The sequence below is a fragment of the Triticum dicoccoides genome, chromosome 2B (genome assembly GCF_002162155.2).
Source record: "Triticum dicoccoides isolate Atlit2015 ecotype Zavitan chromosome 2B, WEW_v2.0, whole genome shotgun sequence".
Lineage (NCBI taxonomy): Eukaryota > Viridiplantae > Streptophyta > Magnoliopsida > Poales > Poaceae > Triticum > Triticum dicoccoides.
Genome location: NC_041383.1, coordinates 546,662,676 through 546,682,486, shown reverse-complemented (window position 1 = coordinate 546,682,486; position 19,811 = coordinate 546,662,676). Strand labels below are relative to the sequence as shown.

Genomic DNA, 19,811 nt, shown 5'->3' with positions numbered 1-19,811 from the left:
GTTACACAGAGTCAGTTACAGAGAAGGAGATCTACATATCCGAATTGCCAAGCTTGCCTTCCACGCAAAGGAGAGTCCCACCCGGACACGGGACGAAGTCTTCAATCTTGTATCTTCATAGTCCAACAGTCCGGCCAAAGTATATAGTCCGGCTGTCCGAGGACCCCCTAATCCAGGAGTCCCTCAGTGGGGGTGGCGGCGGCGACAATGGTTTGAGGTGGGAGAGTTTGGGGTGAACGAGGGAGCAGAGCGAGAACGATTCGAGAAGCTGGGGTTTCCTCGCTCCACAAAAATGCACTATGGCTCGTGAGAGCTTCACGATTTCAGCTTCTCAGAGCTAATGCTTTCGGCTTCGTTTTTTAGTTGGAGTTTGTGAAGCTCGGAGTGGGAGGGGTTCAGAACACGCCCTAAGAGAAAGACAATCAATAGTAGGCGGCTCGCAGGAAATCCGATAAGAAAAGCGTCCTCGAAACGTTAGGTTGGTTCATCACGCGGCAGAAAAGTAACACGAATCATGGCACATCATCAGACCCAAATTTTGAATGAAAGACAATTACATCTCAGCCGGACAAAAAAGAGCAAACCCGTTTAAATTTTACTCTTCCACGCGACTATTCTCTCGGGATAGATTTAGGCCTAGTTTGGGTGCACTGTTTTTGAAAAACCACAGTAATCCAAAACCTCAGTTTTTAAATGCATGGGCAACGAATACTTCGGTTCCTAAAAACCATAGTTTTCCTCCGTTTTCACAAAACCACCAATGAGTTTGGCAACTCATGTTTTGACTCGTTGTGCCTTGCTCAACTATACTCATGAAGCTGATCTGCATGTAGAAACGATGCCCAATGCATGCAGCATGTCATGCACGTCAAATCCCCTCCTAGCTACCCGGGGCAAAAAAATTGTGCGTGTTACATGCGTCTATATGCGCATAGAATCGATTGTGTAGCTAGCTTTAACCTGCTGAGTACGAGTGCTCCAACGACCAATCGATATACTCCAGAAGCAAGTTTGTTTGAACCCCGCGTTACTCGTGAATTTTGCAGCCAGTGATCGGATAGAAGGTTGGAAGATCGCCAGAAGAACGTAACATGTGTGTCGTCTCCTTAGACAAACTAACAACCAAACCTGAAACGCCTAATAATCAAGAACACTCTGTTGAAAAGACAATAAATAGAGGAATTAGAGGCGGCAATCGCATTTGATCATCTTTGGACGTAGACGAGCAGGCAACGAATTATTTCAGTTCGGTTTAACCTCTTTTTTAGATACCGCAAAAAAACCACAGTATGACAAATACATTGGTATCTCAAACTACAATATTTATTTTTTCCAAACACCTAAAAGTAGTTAATACCAAAGTTTTTTCAGAAACCACAGTATTTTCAGAAAACGCAAAAATACTTTGCATCCAAACGCACCCTTACATGTGTATGAATTCTCGGGAAAAATAAACTTTACACATGTATGGTCTATCCAAACGCACCCTTATATGTGTATGAATTCTCGGGAAAAATAAACTTTACACATGTATGGTCTGGACCGACCTTGATCGTGAAACCCTCTTGATCGGACGGCAGCGGCTTCCATCGGAGGGCACCGGCTCGATCCAGGTCTAGACCACTCTGGAAACCCCAGCCCCAAAAGTTTCCTCCCCCTCTCCGGCGGTCGCTTCACGAAAAAGGATTTCGCGTCGCCGGCGGCGACGAGACCGGAATCTCCGGCCCCAGCCTCCGCTCCCCGCGCGCGGAGGTCCATGGAGAGCGGCGGCGAGGTGGGCTGGTACGTCCTCGGCCCGAGCCAGGAGCACGTCGGCCCCTACGCGCTCTCAGAGCTGCGAGGTACCTCCTCCCCCCTTCGACACCCAATCTTCTCGCTATACCTGCTAGTGGAAATGCGGACGCTGGTAGCTCGCAAGCTGGGATTGAATCCTCGCAAAATCAGAGAAACTTCGCGTGTGGCCTTTCTGCAATCCGGAAGGCTCCCACCTATTCGCTAGTTTTGTATTTCCTGTGAGTATCAGCAAGTGTCGAGTCTGGGTGGTGCAAATCCCAGTACCTGGTATTGTTAGATCGTGTCAATTGGGCGTGTTAATCATAAGCTACAATTTCCTTTGTAACCAGTAAATTGATGCTTCAATCAATGGATATGAAAGTAACGGTAGTAGCCCATATGGCAGTTTTGAATTCGTGCTATGTGGTTATCCGTAGAGTGTATGTATCATTCTACAGTGTCATTCACTGCATTATCCACCACTGTTGCGTTATAGTTCCTAACTCCAAAGCTGGCTCATCGATGAGTTGTTAGCACTGGCAGGTTGCGAGATAGGGTTTATGTCATGTTGTGAGGTTGCTTGCTTGTTTTGTAGGCGCATATTGTTTCAGAATGGCAGCTAGTAGCCCTTTTACATTCTGAAGATCTATGTGTCTTGTTTTCGATGTGATCTGGATTTGAGGAACTTGGCTCCCTGTACAGATCATTTTGCTAATGGGTACCTCAACGAGAGCACAATGCTCTGGGCGGAGGGGAGGAGTGAATGGACGCCACTATCTTCTATTCCAGAGCTGCATTCTGGGGTCACAAAGAAGGATCAACCTGAACAAGGTTAGGAGCTTAGGGCTTTCTACATTCCCTTTAAAGCAAATTCAGTATGGTTCTTTTCAAGTATCTCCTAGCGCTCTTCGAAATGGTATCTTCAGAAACTGAAGATGATTTCGAGAAATTCCAGAAGGAGGTTATAGAAGCTGAGTCAGAGGTGGAAGCGCTGAAAGCAAAGGCTGCAGATGGTGACTTAAGCAAAGAGCATGTCATTGATGATCCCGATGAGCGGCCAGCATCCCCACCAGATGGTGTGGAAGAATTTACTGATGATGACGGCACCATCTACAAGTGGGATCGTACTCTGAGGGCAATGGTTCCTCAAGTAAGTGTTGCTTTTCTATTCCAACGCTAGGCTTTCCAGATAACCATTATCAGATGAAAATTCATGATTTCTGATCACTTAGCTGTAATCATATAGTGGAACAAGTACCGACTATCTCAGCTACATGATTTATTAGCGTATAGGGCTTGTTAGTTCGGGAAATTTATTGCATGACATGTGGCACCTTAGTCTTTTCATGTCAAAATAAATTTTCTGATGGGCTTGTGCCATCTATTACTATTAGTCTTACCTGCTCCATGGTAAGATTTTAACCTGGACAGGAGTATCAGTTCTATCTTTCTCTCCGAAACAGCCTTCCAGCTACCCTTTCAAAGAAGTAAACTATGTGTGGATATATACCCTTTGTATGCGCAACTTTAGAGAAATGAAGCCTCTTTTAACTTTACAGCGTATGTTCTCATTGATTTATTATTGATAAATCAACCTAGAGAGGATGATTCTATAGGGTTGCCTGATCTTTCATGATTGTACATAAGGAATAAATGAACAACTCAGTATTGAGTCCGAATAAGCAAAAATGTTGATCAGAAACAATACCAAGTCATACTCTCACAGACCAACTCTGGAAATGGAATTGTAGTGTAAACCAGTGTGATCCTTCAAAACTTGATGATCAACATCTATCCAATTGGAGTTTATTGTTCTCTCTCCTGTAACTCTCAATACACGATGACTTAGAGATGTCTTGTGGTGGCTCCCCAAATATAATTGACACTATCCAAACTTCACTAATATTTGCACCAAGTTATGAATACAAAGTTATTGTATGTGCTTGATCTGGTTGCATCAGTTTTATAATTTTCCGTAAAATTTACCCTTCCATAAACAACTTTGAACAAACCCAACTTCTAAAGTTCATACACACTTTCTCTTGATTTATCGTTCATCGCCGCATTTCCTTTTTGTGTATCTATTCACAAAAATTAGTTTCAATGTTAGGTCGAAGTTTTATTCCCGAAAAAAAGGTACTACATTTTAATTTTAACTAATAGTAGTCTAAGTTGCGGTTCAGCTGAGAATCTAATTTAGCTCCCCTTAGTCATTGCTAGTGTTGTCAATGCCTTATTCTTTAGGCCTAGGTGAATATTTCTTGATAAGAGTATTCTGTATTGCACCAGCTGTTCTTCCATAGGAAAAACACATTCTCTTATTCGTCTTGTTTAATGTTCCTTATTACCAGGGTTTATCAGCTAACCTGATTCCTTGTATACCTTCTCAGAATGATGTATCGGGTGAAATGGACAACAATGGAGAGAATGACATATCACGTAAAAAGGATGACTATGAACTTGAAGACATGACTTTTGCACTCGAGGAAGAAGTATTTCAACCACCAGATATTCCTGGCTCGTCCACATTGGATGAAAACCATGCTTTAACTGAAAAAGAAAACAAAGTGCCAGAGAAGGTAGATAAAAGACTAGAAAAGAAGCGGAAGTCTGAGAAGCCAACTGAAAAGAAGGTAGTTCTCAAGTTACTCTTGAGGGACTTGATAACTTTTGCACAAGCTAATTCTTAAAAACTGTTTTTATTTGGGCAGGAACCTCAGAAACCTCCAGAAAGTTGGTTTGATCTCAAAGTCAACACACATGTCTATGTTACTGGTTTACCTGAAGATGTCACGGCTGAGGAGGTAAGTTTTTTCTATCTCCAAAAGCTGAGGCTACTCTTTGTTTTCCTCGTAGGAAGACCGTTCTCAAAATGAACTATAACATGTTCATAGCTATACAAAAAGTTACTAGTTCTGACATCTGATAGTGGATTCGTTTGCAGATTGTAGAGGTATTTTCCAAGTGTGGAATTATAAAGGAGGTATGCATTTTTTTTTCATTTCTGGCAGAGACAGCTTAAACTTGATCAGACTGATTTCTCATCTTGAACCTTTATGGTCTTCCCATTCCTAAACTTGGTTTTATCAGTAGTCAGTACACTCACAGATGCATGTAACTACTGTGTTTCAAAATTCATAATTTGATTTGTTCAGAATCTTGCTATCTTCATGTTTTCATGTCAAAAGATGTTCAGTTTGTGTTCAGCATGACTGTCAAATCTAGTGAATTCCAGCTATCTGGACTTGTAGTAGGTATTGATGATAGTAGATATCATCATATTGAAAAATTTAGCCATATACAGTATTATCTTTGTATGGATTAAACTGTACATGATTATGATATTTATTTACTACTCCCTCTGTAACTTAATATAAGACTTTTTTTTGACACTGTCATGGACTCTAAAAACGGCTTATAAAAAGTTACAGAGGGAGTACTACTCTGTCCCAAAAATATAAGACGTTTTTGCAGTTTAAATTGAACTGCAAAAACGCCTTATATTTTAGGACAGAGGTAGTATATCCTATATTTGGATAGCTTTGTTCTTATCTTATTCGTAATCAATATTCTGTTCCTGAGCTTCAGAGTACTGAACTACTGATGCACTTATAATGTGTTTGTGATGATATAGGATCCAGAGACAAGGAAACCCCGAGTGAAGATCTATACTGACAAGGAAACAGGCAGGAAAAAGGGTGATGCACTTGTGACCTATCTCAAGGTATTGCCTTACTGAACTTGTCAGATTGACTGAGCTTACTAGTTACTACGGAATTATGCATGTTTATTTTATTTACTGTGTACTTCTCTTTCAATGATCCAGGAGCCTTCTGTACCTTTAGCAATTCAATTATTGGATGGAACATCATTCCGTCCTGGTGGTAAGACCCTAATGACTGTTAGCGTGGCCAAATTTCAGCAGAAAGGTAAGTTCAATTTATTAAAGCGACATGAACTGCAAAATATATACTACTAATGATTTCATCTGCTTCAGGTGACGTTTTTTTGGCAAAGAAGGCAGATAAGCAAAAGAAAAAGAAAGGCAAGAAGGTTGAAGATAAGATGCTGGGATGGGGTAATTTCTATCTTTAAATTATGTCAATTGTTTTTATTATGGTTGATTTGAATACGTGTACCCAGCGACAAGTTTCTGTTGCTTCAATGTTGACATAACCGAACTGTAGGTCGTGTTCAAGCTTTGCATGTTTCATGCTAATTAGGGATGTGTCTTGTTGAGAATAATATGACGTGCTTCTAAATCTTTTCCTACTAGCAGATAGCCCTAAAAGAATTAAGCTGCAAAAACTATTGTTGTGTTCATTTATCATTACGCCGTTGGTTGATGAACAGTTACTTTTTCATTATTATCTGCATTTCTTGCAAGCAAACTAGCTTTATCTTGAGATCAAAATCCCATTTACTTATTTTTATTCTTGTGACAATGTTCTGTTATTAGGTGGACATGATGATAAGAAGGTGATGATTCCTACTCAGGTGATTTTGGCGAATATGTTCAGTCCTGCTGAATTGAGAGTAAGTAATTATGGAAGTATGCTTGACGTGCCCTTTTCATATGGAATAAATGAGTCGTTTCAGATTGCTCCTGTTGGTATAGGAACTTTTTTGCTCATGTCGGTTTTATTAAGAATGAAGTTCCTGATCATTGCAGAATGATGAAACCCTTCTTCCTGAACTTGAGGTAGATGTTAGAGAGGAATGCGTGAAGTTTGGTCCGATCGACAATGTCAAGGTAATTTTTAATTGCACTCATATGTCTTGTCATCATAGGAAAATCATAACAAATAGATTAGTTTGATTAGAGAAAAGGGAATGTTAAAAAGTTGTTTACTTCTTTAGCTGTGCTTCTTCCTAATCATGTAGAAGGTTGATATGATCAAGAACCATTTGGAGTACGAAAGTTCCTGGCTGTTGCCACTTTTCGAGTTTAACCTGTGTAACCAGTCTCTGAAAGACATACTGGAGAACTGCATCCGCATTCTACACCAAACTGACTGATCCTTGTTTATTGCGATGCCAAAGCTCGCCATATGGGTACTGGTCCTGTGAGAACGTGTTACTTAGTTTGGAAAAGGCAAACAGACTAATGGGTGAGAGTATGCAAGCTGAGTAGCCAAGGTCTTTAATCCACATAAGTATGGGCTGGTGTGTTTCATTTTAGTAGGACTATATGGTAGCAAGTATATTTATAAACCATTCAGCACTATGCTCTATAAGTCTGCTGCTACGAGTTTCATTTACTTGTTCCTATCTTCACCTGTCCAGAAATTAGATCTGATCTTACATCTGCCCATGCGGGGCTCTCTGAACTAGTGTTAAGCTTTGTTGTAATTAATGATGAAATATATAGAAAATCCCCAGAATGAACCGTAACTGAGCAAACTGGCCCTAACCGCCAGTAAGTTTTGGTGGTTTCTTTTTTCTCTCTTTTCCAGCTTACCACTTTTGTTTACATGTTGCTGTGGCAGGTTTGCGAAAATCATCCACAAGGGGTTGTATTGGTGAAATTCAAAGACCGGAAAGATGGTCTCAAATGCATAGAGAAGATGAATGGAAGATGGTAGGTTCTAACATGAAATCATTGTGCTGTTCTTTTCCTCTTGGTTTTTGATGTCATGATAAAGGATTAAAAAAATATTATGTTTGGTCTGCATTTCAAGTTTGTCAATCCTTTTGCGAGATTCGTTTCAGGTGTTAGAAAACAATATTATCTTGTGAATACTTTGGAGAGAGGAAGGAGCTTATGTTGAGATTTTGTGCATGCTTTGGTTTCCTACCTAGGAAAAGGGTTTTAACTACATTCCTTGCCGTGCAGGTTTGGTGGGAAGCAAATACACGCGAGCGAGGATGACGGTTCGATCAAACATGCTCTGATCCGTGACTACGATGCTGAGGTTTCAAGGCTGGAGCGCTTTGGAGAAGAGTTGGAAGAATCCACATAGGAAGTTTTTCGATCACCCAGCAGTTTAGGGCTGTTCTATAGCTGATAGCGTGAAATTACAAGAACAATATAACAGAAAAAAGCAGCTGGGTCATCTGTTCGTCCGATTATTCATAGTATGACTGCTTCTGGGTTAGCTTTAAGCAGCGGAGTTGTTACATCAGCTAAACTTTGTCCTAATGTACTCCCACATTAGAGATTGAGCATTTTTGCCATATACTAACATGTACTAGTACGACTTGCTATTTGTCACCGTCCCGTTGGGCTCATGATCCTGGTATATGCTGCCGTTGTCAGAAAATCATCACTGCCAAAATCAGAAAATCATCACTGCCAAAATCTTCTCCCGAGCAAAGACCAAGATGACGCAAAACGTTATGGAGCTATGGCAAAAATATGCAAGGGACACAAAAAAAGAGATGGCAGCAACGCACAAAAAAAGTGACAAAATTGTCTGAGCCCAGGTTCGAACTGGGGACCTTTAGTGTGTGAGACTAACGTGATAACCAACTACACCACCCAGACGATGTTGTTAGAAACGAACTAATAAGCTATTTATAATAAAACATTTCTCTTGGCAACCACACGGTATTTCAAATGCTTCGCCTGGCCTTTTTACAGAGTGAACACCACCACCGGGAAAGGTAAAATTTGTAATAAAACTTCCCTGCTGATAACCCAAGTAGAAAGCGTTACAAACCCTTCATCTTGCCTTTTACAGAGTGAAAGGTAAAACTTGTTCATTTGCTAGGATGCTCTACTTTTTTTTTCTCTGCCTTTTGCTAGCAAGGCAATAGCTCTGCTTTTCATTTAGAAGTCAAACTACTCTCTGTTTGACCAAGTTTATCCACATACTAGACAATACCCCGCACGTTGTTGCGGGACATTTGGTTATTAAGAATAGATACATCGAAAGAATAAAAGCTAAAGAAAGGGAAGGAAAACTGACATTCGGAAATCATATAGCTCTAAAAAGCAGACATAAATTGAATTTAATTACAAATTATATTGCTGCTTGTGAGACCTGGCAGGAAAGTTGTCCGATAGAAAGATAAATTGGGCCGTGAAGAAGTAGAATAACTGTTTCAGCTAAACAATACCATATTGCAGGCAATAGGCATTCCATCTACAAAACTTTTCTTGCAACTGATACTAATCCTATGCAAATAGGAAACTGTAATTTATCAAAGTTAGAATATCATGTCAAGTTTCGCACACACAAAAAAAGAATATCATGTTAAGATAAATGGGGGTTAAAAATTCTTAGTAAACTTCAGTACATAAATAACGTGTATCACTTTCTATCATGAGGGAATTGCCAACCGGAATAATTAATAAAGAATCAGAATGTTTCTAGCACAACATAAAAATATGTTTCGGGTAATATTAAAAATATATGCCGTATGTATGTACAATTTTAAATTATATGAAATATATTGTAATATGTAGTTATGTACTCCCTCTGTACCATGATATCAGATGTTATTACAAACATTATATGAATACATTGATTGTAATAACAATACATGAATACATTGGTTGTAATAACAATATATGAATACATTGGTTATAATATGTTGTTATTACAAACAATATATTATAGGACTGAGGGAGTAACAAAGAGACGATGAGATCGAGAAGACCCATGCATGAGATTTTGCATAATCAAATTTATTTTCAGAACACTTTGCGTAACCACATGACAAAAGGAACAATGATGACTCGTTGACATAAAAAATACTCATTATCTGTAAGTAGGATTCTCCATCGAGTCCTGATTGCTAAACAAAGGTGAAAAATTTCTCGCTTGTACAGGTGGCTAGCTTCTGGAATTTGCTTGCAACTACCGAGTATTCTTCCCCTGCCTCTTCCTCTACTCAATTGGGTGCGTATTTGCCAGTGCAGAAGATGGCAAATCCTATACAATTGGGAACAGGCCTTCAAATCCAAATGTGAGCGTACATTTTATCCACTCTCTTTGTTGACCTACTGCCTTAGATACCAACAAAGACGAATTTACCTGCAATCTGCATATTCGAATCAGATAAAAGCTTTCATCAAACCGAGACAGGTTGTGCCTCCTCCTAAACACGAAGCTTCAATGGATAACGCCAGCAGTAGCTCTAGGGCAGGCTAAACACAATGACCCAATTCTGACGCTTCCTTCATAAAAATTCTGACCCTTCCCTAATTCTTGATGTATGGCGGGACAGAGATGAAAAGATAAGCATGCATGTTATCTGGATAGAGAAATGGAGAACAAATTGCAAGGACGCTCTTGATGATGGAATTTACTTGCTTGTAGATCCAAAGGTTTGACAAAAAAAGTACCCAAACGCTGCCTTGAATAGACGCTCGAGAAGAATGCGCAAGGGAGAACCTCCTCCTGTGAAACCCAATCTCCCATATCTGGACCACTGGAATTGGACGCCGTTGTGCAGCTCGGCCCGGTGCTCTTTATCCGCGAGAAAACGTGGCTATTTCCAGTGCATCTCTCCGGCATACAGAGGAGGAATTATATACTTGTTGGTAAAGGGCTGAAGATGAAAAGACAACATCCGCAGGTATCCATGACCTTTGGGCTTCGGAGCTACTAATCCGGTATGTAAGCTCCAATTTAATTTAGGAAGGTTATTACCGGGAGGGGAAGAGAGCTTTCACATAGTGGGACGTCCACGTGGCTTCATTAAATAGGAGGAAAAGCTATTGATCGATCAATTGCTCTTTTTTTCTCATCTAGGGAGGTTGTGCTTAGCTCTGTTAATTGAAAAAAAAAGGGTGTGTCTATAGCTCATCTAGATGTGACATATTATGTCACATCTAAGATGACATCATCAACTGTTTTTTTTGTTTGTTTTTTATTTGTCTTTATTTTTTCCTTGTCACCCATGCACGAACCGGGCGTTGAGTCGCTGATGTTGAGCCGCAGTGCTACAGTGTAGTCTACAGTGACACACGATTTGCTACAGGAATTTTGCGTCAACGACGTACTGGTGTGTTGACTTCCTTTCTCAGTGGACACAAACGTCCTATACTAGGGATCACTTAACACATTAACAAGCACTCGAGTGACAATGTAAACATTTAAAAAAAATCAGTGAATAAATTGTAGAACGAGGTGAATATATTTTTAGAAAGAGGTGAATATATTTTTTAGGATGAGGTGAATATACTCTTACTTGTTTTTGTCTGTTTGTCGCGCACGAAAAAGTCACGCACCTACTGTGTCGCAACTCGGAAAAAAAGGGTCGGAGCCCAGTTACAAGTTCACAGTGGACTTGCAATTGGGACGAAAAAAGTCGTGCCCACGTTGCGTGTTGAGGATGGACTTTCAACTGGGACAAAAAAAAGTCGGGCACCAGTTGCGAGTGGAGGGTGAGATTGCAACTTAGACAAAAAAAGATCGGGCTCCAGTTGCGAGTCGATTGTAGACTTGCAACTGAAAAAGAAGGTCGGACCCCAGTTGCGAGTCAAGGGTGAACTTGCAACTGGGACAAAAAAAGACCAGGGCCCAGTTGCGAGTCAATGATGGACTTGCAACTGGGACAAAAAAAGGTCGTGCTCGAGTTGCGAGTTCTTGGTGGACTTGCAACTAGTACAAAAAATGTTAGACCCAGTTGCGAGACGATGGTGGACTTATAACTGGGACATAAAAAGGTCGGGCCCCCATTTGCGAGTCAAGGGTGGACTTGCAACTGGGACAAAAAAAAAGTTGGGCCCAGTTGCAAGTCGACGGTAGACTTGCAATTGGGACAATATGTTGACCCAGTTGCGAGTCAAGATTAGACTATCAACCAGGAAAAAATGTCGAGTCTAGTTGTGAGTCGATGATGGACTTGTAACGAGGACAAAAAAAGATCAGGCTCTAGTTGCGAGTTGAAGGTGAACTTGCAACTAGCGGAAAAAAAAAGTTGGGCCTCAGTTGCAAGTCGAGGATAGACTTAAAATTGGGACAAAAAAAGTTCGGGCTACGGTTACGATTTGAGGATGGACTTGCAACGTAGACAAAAAAAAATGTTAAAGTCCAGTTGCGAGTCGAGGGTGGGATTGCAACTACGACAAAAAGTCAGGCCCGAATTGCAAGTTGAGGATAGACTTGCAACTTAGAAAAAAAAAAGACAACCCATGTTTGATGGTGGATAGTCAACTAACAACGATGAAAACAATCACGAGTTTAAAAGAATTTGAAAAAAAATAACAAATCATGAATTTAAAAAGTTAACATATTTGGAAGAAATAAATAAAGAAGAAGAAAAAAGGCAAAAGAAACAGAAATGAAAAATGAAAAAAAAATCACTTGTAGCCACAACAGCCAAGGAGGCACGCACGAGGAACAAAATCAAATGGATCAACAGCGGCCTACTGCCACGACGGGCGCCCCGCAAGTAATGCGTACAGGAAAAGGATCAGTCAATAAAAAATAAATAAAAATACTAATCTTGATGTCTAAATCATGTGGCTAGAAAAGTAGATGTGAGATACTATTTCACATCTAGATGTGAAATAGCAAATCTGAAAAATAAATTGACGTGGTCTTGAGTGGGACTGCATGTGATGTGACGTGGCTGGATGTGATTGGATGATGATGTGGCTATGCTGCATGTTGAGATAAATCAAATAGTGGGGATGAACTTCTTAAGTATATAGGATATCAAATCAGATTCATTATGATATATACTTTTTTTTCTTCATATTTTAATTATCGAAATATGTATCTGGCACATGGAAGATTTTCTGCAAAACTACCTACCGCATCCAGCGCCGTACGATTTGCATCAAGGGATCAACGCTTTTTTTCCGCAAACGCCCGCGCGTGGGCTGCGCGCTGCTCCTTCCCCTTCCGCACAAGACGCGCGTGGACTTTTCTGCTGCTGCTCCATGTGCAGCTCCTCCCGTGCATGGGCTCCATGCGCTTGGCTTTTTTTTTTAGGGTGCTCCATGCGCTTGCTGCTATTTGTTGTTCCTGCCATTGTTCCATATGCGATCTGCTGCTGTTTACTAGCTAGGTTAGGCTAGCTAGGCTAGCTGTTGTCTGCTAATTAGGCTAGTTACTAGCTAGCAGCGAGTGCTGCTGCTATTTCATGCTAGTAGCCGATGCATTCTACTAGCTTCTATGCACTTTTCTTCCATTTTTTGTGGTAAATTAAAAGAAAAAAAGCTACAAAAAGAATGATGTTTTTGTCAGATACACATCTCTCTCGCAGTAAACTGTCTTTCGACGATGTTTTCTACTTTGATCCTGACAACTTCGATACCACCAAGGTATTAATTTTGACCCAGAAAAAAGGTTGTTTGATCTAGAGAAAAAAGTTTTTGAAACATATTTCGATAAATTTTGTGTAAACAACATGGTATTTTAAGCACCGCGGACCTCATGACTTACCTACAAACACACATATTAAGTTTCTCAAAAAGATACCCCGGTAACTTTATGTGAAAATAACAAGGTGATATACAAAACGCATATCCGATAATTTACATACAAACATTGCGGTAAGATTTACCGAGGGAGGGGGGCTGTTCAAACATACCCCCGATAATTCTGTTTAAATAACATGGTAATAAGCACCATACAAACATCATGGCAACTTTTGCACCGGAAACAAAAGTTATTGAAAATATATCATCGATATATTATGTGAAACTAGCACGGTAATATATGAACCATATACCCGATAACTTCTGTACAAACACCATGGTAACTTTAACTAAGGGGGCAATTTTTTGAAAAACATACCCCCTCGGTCATGGTAATATATGTATCACATACCAGATAATTTACCACGCGGTAACTTTTCACTAAGGGGAGAAAGTTGTTGAAGAACATACTCCGGTAACTTATGTGAAAATAACACGGTAATATGTGAACCGCATACCCGATAATTTATGTACAAACGCCGCGATAACTTTCACCAAAGAGGGGACAAAGTCATTGAAAAGTATACCCTCGATAACTTATGTGAAAATAGCACAGTAATATATGAATCACATACTCGATAACTTACGTACAAACACCGCGGTAACTTTGACAAGGCAGAAAAATATATTGAAAACTATACCACCGGTAACTTATGTGAAACGAATAATGTATGGGCACACCAAATGGTTTTTGCAAAATGACCAAACGCACTGGCTGTTGGCTGATTGACGATCGTACATACAACAATCCCCGTTGCTAATTTCGACGGCTCGCCCTCACGAATCCATAAATACGGCAAAAAACGAGCAGAACAGGAGTCAAACCCCGCACTCACGGGTTGTGGGCTAACTGAGACAACCATCTAGGCATGCACTATGTTGTGATTGGGTATTGTTTTATGTAGTTTTTGTAAGTAAGGACCGAGAGCCTGAGATGGTAATATACGCACCATGGTAACTTTGACTAAGGAATAAAAGTTGTTAAAATACCCCCAATAACTTCTGTGTCAATAGTATGGTAATATACGCATCACACACATGATAACTTAGGTACAAAACACGTGGTAACATTTGACCCTGGGGAAAAAATGTGGAAAATATTCATCGGTTATTCTTGTGTAGATGACATGATAATATATGCACCGGAGACCTGATAATTTACATGTGGTAACTTTTTAACATAGAAAAAAAATTGTTGGAAGCAAACCCTTGAACAACTACTGTGTAAATGTCATGATAATAATATGCACCAGCGGTGAAGTAGTATAATTCTTTAGAATGTGAACAGAAACTATGTGTTGGCTAGTTGGTTATTGGGCTTTGTGTAAGCCCGGCGGCATCAAACAAGGAGGGCTTGAGTACGAACCTAATCAGCATCCTTTTCCCTCAATTTTTTACCCTACTTTTGTTTCTGAAAAAAAGGTAAGAAAAAACTAACTGGGAAAAACACGGGGAAGTGGGAAGCTAATGGGACGAGAGAGAAAAAATTGGGAACGCGAAAAAAACGGTGGAAAAAAATACTGGCCGAGAGAACGTGCGAGGGCAACGAGGACGAGAGAAAATTTTGAATCGAACGCACTCGGGCCTCCTTAGACGGATCGAGCGAGCTGGGCCTCGCTGGCAGGATCGGTTGGTATTTTTACAATCTGTCACACAGTTGACAAATATCACAGTCCTTTACTTATTTGGTATTGTATACATGTTAATATATTTTCTGTCAATTTAATCATAGAGACGGAGGGGGCTGTATTTTTCATAGCTCATAGCAAATACACCAACGGAGTAGCCAATTCTCATAAAGGAGATCTAAAGATCAGCCAAAGGAAGATAATAATTTAAATATCAAGTTCTGAAAAGAATTAAAGCAGTTCAAATCGAATATGAGTACTGTCACTATCCATCAAGTACAACAATGTAACAATGATTTGATATTTCTTACAAGTTGCAGGATACCATATAATGGTTCAACACCTAAACCTCCAATTACCAAACATTCTGTTGAGAAACATGGAAACTGGTTCCCACAACCTTCTGACAGTTGTCTCGATAGAATACAATCAACACCCACCAATTGACAATTCAAAATGATATGACCTCAGGAGCAAGCAAATTGGTATTGGGCGTATCGATATAGCGTCTAATTCTTTGCATTCCCAAAGAATTTCGAGAGGCGAACAGGGCCTTCCTCCTCGCTGTCACTTCCGGCATGCTTGGATCGGGACCTGTGCTTCTTATCTTTCTTACTTCGCTTTGATCTTGATCGGGATCGGGATTTTCTTGAACCCCTGTCCTCATCATCACTACTTGATGATTCTGATGAGCTGGAACTTTCTGACGAACTTCTGTGCTGTAAGAATGCAGAAGTGAGCAAGTAGGACCATTTTTGTTTCCCAAATTCATCCCAACAGCAGAAGGTAAAAAAATGCTTATATCTAGAATCATCTATATAGGGGATACTTTTTGGTGTTCTCCATTCATCATAATGTGGCCAATTATTACATTTGTATTTGAGAGTAATACCTTCCTCCTCTTTTTAATCCGTTTCTTTGCGTCCTTTTCCTTCTTTTCTGTATCCATAATCCTTTGTCAGAAAACTCAACACATGGAACAGATTTAAGAAAGAGTTTCACCTAATGGGACCTAAATGTAAGAAACATCGTTCAGCATGTTATTAAGTTGATTTACCTTTCTTGGAAGATGATGATTTTGACTTTACAACGTCTCTTCCACGGCCAAGCTTTTGGGCCCTTTCAGCATCCAGTTGAGCTCTATACTCTCTCATCATTTTATCTTTGTCAGCCTCCACCTCACCTCTCTTTAGTTCCTCGTCCTATAGGGGACAAGAGCATCATTTATGACTATGGAGGTACTGATAATAGATAACTATGGCTACACAGTGACCTTATATAAGTACAAAAGGCTTAGGCTGGTCTGCAGTAAGCCAATAACCGTGTGGAATCAATGCAGAAAACAATAAACATTTGCCAAGTAAACGCCAACCCAACTAATGCTGACCGTAGGTTGATCTGTTTGGAATCAGCATATACATACTCCGCCTAAGATGCTATTTATCAAAGATAACAAGACAAGTAAAGGAATCGAAGCCAAGCAAATGGCATCATTAGACTTCTGAAGCTAGGTAAAGTATGATGGATGTCTGCAATAAGCGGTGCCACTAAATGGTTGTACTACCTTTTACAGTAGCACAAGTCTAAATGTCTGATGGCAAACCGGTGCTAGAGAAACTCAAAGGTCAGCAAACCAGGGGAAGGACAACTGGACCCTGGGTGGCACCGGACCAAGCTTCCACTGCCAAAGTTCAGGCTGCTAATTCCCCTCAAATGCTACAACGTAGCTTAATTCGTTACTATATGCACTATAAAGTGAATCGCCGTTCCACACCAGGCTAAAACAAACTTGGGTATCACATACAAGGCAGTATGCCTGAAATTCAGCATACATCATACATTTAACATAAAATAGGAGCACAAATAGCACATCGCAGAGCTTAAGCAGCAGCATTAATAAAATCATGGCCAAAATTATAGAGTGCAGAAACTAAATCCACCAACAAAGCCAGCAGAGAGCAAGTCCAGGCCGCGCATACCTTCTGCTTCTTCTTGAACTCCTCCCACGTGAGGGTGTGGGTCTTGTTGAGGCTGGCCAAGCGCGCCGCGTGCCACTCTGGAGAATGAAATGAACCGTCCGTCTGTGACGGCCCTCGTTAGTAAAAGTTCCCTCGTCAAAAGGGGAAAAAGCATCTACAAACAGCAAGATTCGCCATGGCCGTTCCGGCAGATCTCGATAGGGTTTGCACGGGGGGGAGCAATCAGAGATGGGTTGCGAGCTTGGAACTAGGGGGGATTAAGGATCTGTGGTAAGGGGGGTGAGGAAGGGGACCGACCATGCCGTCTTCCTCCCCTTCGCCGGGGGCGCCGGAGGACGAGCCCAGCCGCGCCCGCTGCATCGCCTTGTACGCCTGGTTCTTCCCCATCCTCGATTGCTCGGCCGGGAACCAGATTGGAACCGCGCGGGGCGGAGGAGGAGGCGGAGTGGAGTGGAGATCCCTTTTTCCTCCCTCCTTTGGTACGACGCGTGCGGCCGCGAGTTATGACGGGTGATGGCGATAACGCCGATAAGGTAAAGGAGAAGATGGGGGAAGGAAGGCCTCCCCTCCTCTGGCTCTGCCCTGTGGGAGGAACTCTCCGCCCGCGGGCTGCTGCTGCGGCCGCATGTCTACCGTCTGATCGGAACTGGACGGCTGGATGGGAAAGTTTCTGGTGATACCGGCCTTCGTATGCTACCATGATACACACGTCTGGACCGTTGGATCTCAGATCCGACGGCACCTGAGGAGTTGTTATACCTGCACACAATTTCAAGACTCTTGAATGATTTTTTTGTAAAATGTCCAAGAGCTCCCGGGAGCCGTTTGATCTGAGATCCAACGGTTGTCAAGAGCCTGTATCACGGTATCACCTAAACGGGCCAGATTGAGCAAGGACGCATCTCTTCTTTGTTTATACTAGCATAAATGTTTGTGTGTTGCAACAAAAGAAAACATTGCTTTGTATGAGTTAAAGTTTGTTGGTCGAGGAATTGTGTCATGGAAGAACGGTCGTTGATGACAAAAGAAAAGACGGATCACTTGAGGATCGTGGTGTGAGCTCAAGACATGGGTTATGATCCGAGTAAATTAATTTGGTTGAACAACATTGACTTTCGACTGTCAGTTCTAATGGTCAAGGAGGCGGCAAATTCATTTATGAAGAAAAATACATTGAGATGGCTTGAGATCGGAGTAAACATACTACACACTCACCCAACCGATATAGCTGAGTTCGTTAGATCACCTCCCCCTCCCCTCTTCCTCCCGCCCGACGACTTCAATGTGAAGTTGTTGTTGAGAAGATAGAAAACAAAACCAAAAATTGCCTTACAAATTAAGTTCCCAGGATCACTATGAAGATGCATACAAGGTTAGATCTGATCGTTACCAACTTCAAGTTGCAGCGAGAGAGGAGTTCACGAGGATCGTTCTTGAAATCTGTTGAACCGTCCCTCGAACAAGAATCGAACGCATGATCCCTCTGTGTATTGCACGCGTATGACACCAGTGATCAGGCATCGCTTTACCGTCCAGAGCTAGGAAATGTCGACATAGAAGAAGCGGGAGGTGCAGCCTTCGGATGGAGACCCACTATTGTGGAGAGAGAGAGAGAGGCACAATCAAAGGCACCAGAAAATTTATGTCTCCTTTGAGCATGCCCCGCCCCTCCATTTATAATAGCCCGATGAGGAGGCTAGCTTGGAGGAGGGGTTGCCCCAAGGGGTGCACCCCCATCTAGGGTTGACAGTCCCGAGGGGTACGCACCCTCTCTCCCATAACCCTAGCCGCCAAGGGGGAGCCTCCTGAGCCTAAAGGGGCCGCCTCCAACTATTGGGCCATAAGGCCCATGTAAGGTTGCCCCACTTTGGCCCAATACCAAGTGGCAGCCCATGGAACTAGCCGCGGTACCAAGAAGCGAAAGTACCGCCTAAGCGGTACTACCGTGGGTACAAGCGGTGCTACCGCTTGGCCTCTGCCCAAAAGGCCAAAGCACAACAGAAGAATGTAAGTAAGACCAAAACTGCCATAACTTATGCAAATGAACTCTGATTTCGATGAACTCAAGCTTGATAGAAAGCTAACGACAAGAGCTGCCAAATCATGATTGGAAATCTTCAAAAGTAGCAAGAGAAATATGCCAATGATATAGAGGTGTGAAACCTCCATGAGTGTAGAACCGGCAAAAACTCAACATAAAAAATATAATAGATGATGCATACGAAATCTGTGTCCGATGAACTTGAGCTTGTAATGAAGATAACCACAAGCTCTAAAGCTCACACGGAGAAAAGCCAAACAAGAACCAAGAAAGATGATGCCAAGGATGTAATGGTTTGAGCTCTCTACGAATCATACGGTCAAGCTACTCACTCATGAGCCCCCCTTGATAGTACGGGAATCAATTCTATAACCCGGTCTGCCGACTAACACCATGAGACCGGTAAAATAGAAAACCTAGCAAGGACAAACCTTTGTGTTGCGCATAATCCACTTGAGCTAGATGATGACGATCACGCCCGCCTCAAGTTGGAACACCTTTCTTGTTAGCACATGCTTGGTGAAGACTCGCAATTTGCTCCCCTATACTCCACTATGGGAGAGCCACTCTTAGGAACATCTTCACAAGACATCATCTTCATGAAATGGTCGAAATGCTTCAAGTATATGATCTCTTCGTGATGCTTCCTATGCATAGGCATTTTATAAGAAAACAAATTGTCAAGGCAAGCAAAAACTAGCATATGCAAGGAAGAAAAAAGAAATAATAACAATCTCAACATAAAGAGAGGTAATTTAGTAACATGAAAATTTCTAACACAATATTTTCCTCTCTCATAATAATTACATGTGAGATCATATTCAAATTCAACAATATAGCTATCACATAAAATTTTCTCTACATGATCCACATGCATGCGAAGTTGACACTCTTCCGAAATAGTTGGATTATCACCAAATAAATTCATGACTTCTCCAGACCCACTTTTATAAAAAAATCATAGGATTGATCGTTCTCCAAAGTAGTGGGATCATTATTACCTAGAGTTG

The 19,811-nt window shown here is 41.3% G+C and overlaps 2 protein-coding genes, 1 long non-coding RNA gene and 1 other non-coding gene across 5 annotated transcripts; 1 reads left to right on the top strand and 3 right to left on the bottom strand.

Moving 5' to 3' along the window:
- Window positions 1-1,611: 1,611 nt before the first annotated feature.
- LOC119364773 (splicing factor U2AF-associated protein 2-like) lies at window positions 1,612-7,988 on the top strand. Its single transcript, XM_037630300.1, has 13 exons — window positions 1,612-1,841; window positions 2,476-2,604; window positions 2,700-2,923; window positions 4,164-4,406; window positions 4,485-4,577; window positions 4,718-4,756; window positions 5,408-5,497; window positions 5,600-5,702; window positions 5,771-5,851; window positions 6,233-6,309; window positions 6,446-6,526; window positions 7,263-7,354; window positions 7,610-7,988. The coding sequence occupies exons 1-13, from the start codon at window positions 1,757-1,759 to the stop codon at window positions 7,734-7,736; spliced, it is 1,464 nt and encodes a 487-aa protein (XP_037486197.1). The 5' UTR covers window positions 1,612-1,756; the 3' UTR covers window positions 7,737-7,988.
- A 198-nt stretch (window positions 7,989-8,186) lies between these two features.
- Window positions 8,187-8,260, bottom strand: TRNAV-CAC. The gene has a single exon. It is a non-coding gene; the product is annotated as a tRNA-Val (tRNA).
- A 1,180-nt stretch (window positions 8,261-9,440) lies between these two features.
- Window positions 9,441-10,149, bottom strand: LOC119367987. Its single transcript, XR_005176483.1, has 2 exons — window positions 10,067-10,149; window positions 9,441-9,762 (listed from the first exon to the last, which is right to left on the bottom strand). It is a non-coding gene; the product is annotated as an uncharacterized LOC119367987 (long non-coding RNA).
- A 4,844-nt stretch (window positions 10,150-14,993) lies between these two features.
- LOC119364772 (corepressor interacting with RBPJ 1-like) lies at window positions 14,994-17,276 on the bottom strand. Of its 2 annotated transcripts, none has more exons than XM_037630298.1 (5): window positions 17,058-17,276; window positions 16,761-16,862; window positions 15,839-15,983; window positions 15,674-15,720; window positions 14,994-15,500 (listed from the first exon to the last, which is right to left on the bottom strand). In XM_037630298.1, the coding sequence occupies exons 1-5, from the start codon at window positions 17,145-17,147 to the stop codon at window positions 15,291-15,293; spliced, it is 594 nt and encodes a 197-aa protein (XP_037486195.1). In that variant the 5' UTR covers window positions 17,148-17,276; the 3' UTR covers window positions 14,994-15,290. The 2 variants fall into 2 exon arrangements, with proteins under 2 accessions (XP_037486195.1, XP_037486196.1); XM_037630299.1 differs by having other exon boundaries at window positions 15,319-15,495.
- Between the last annotated feature and the right edge of the window lie 2,535 nt (window positions 17,277-19,811).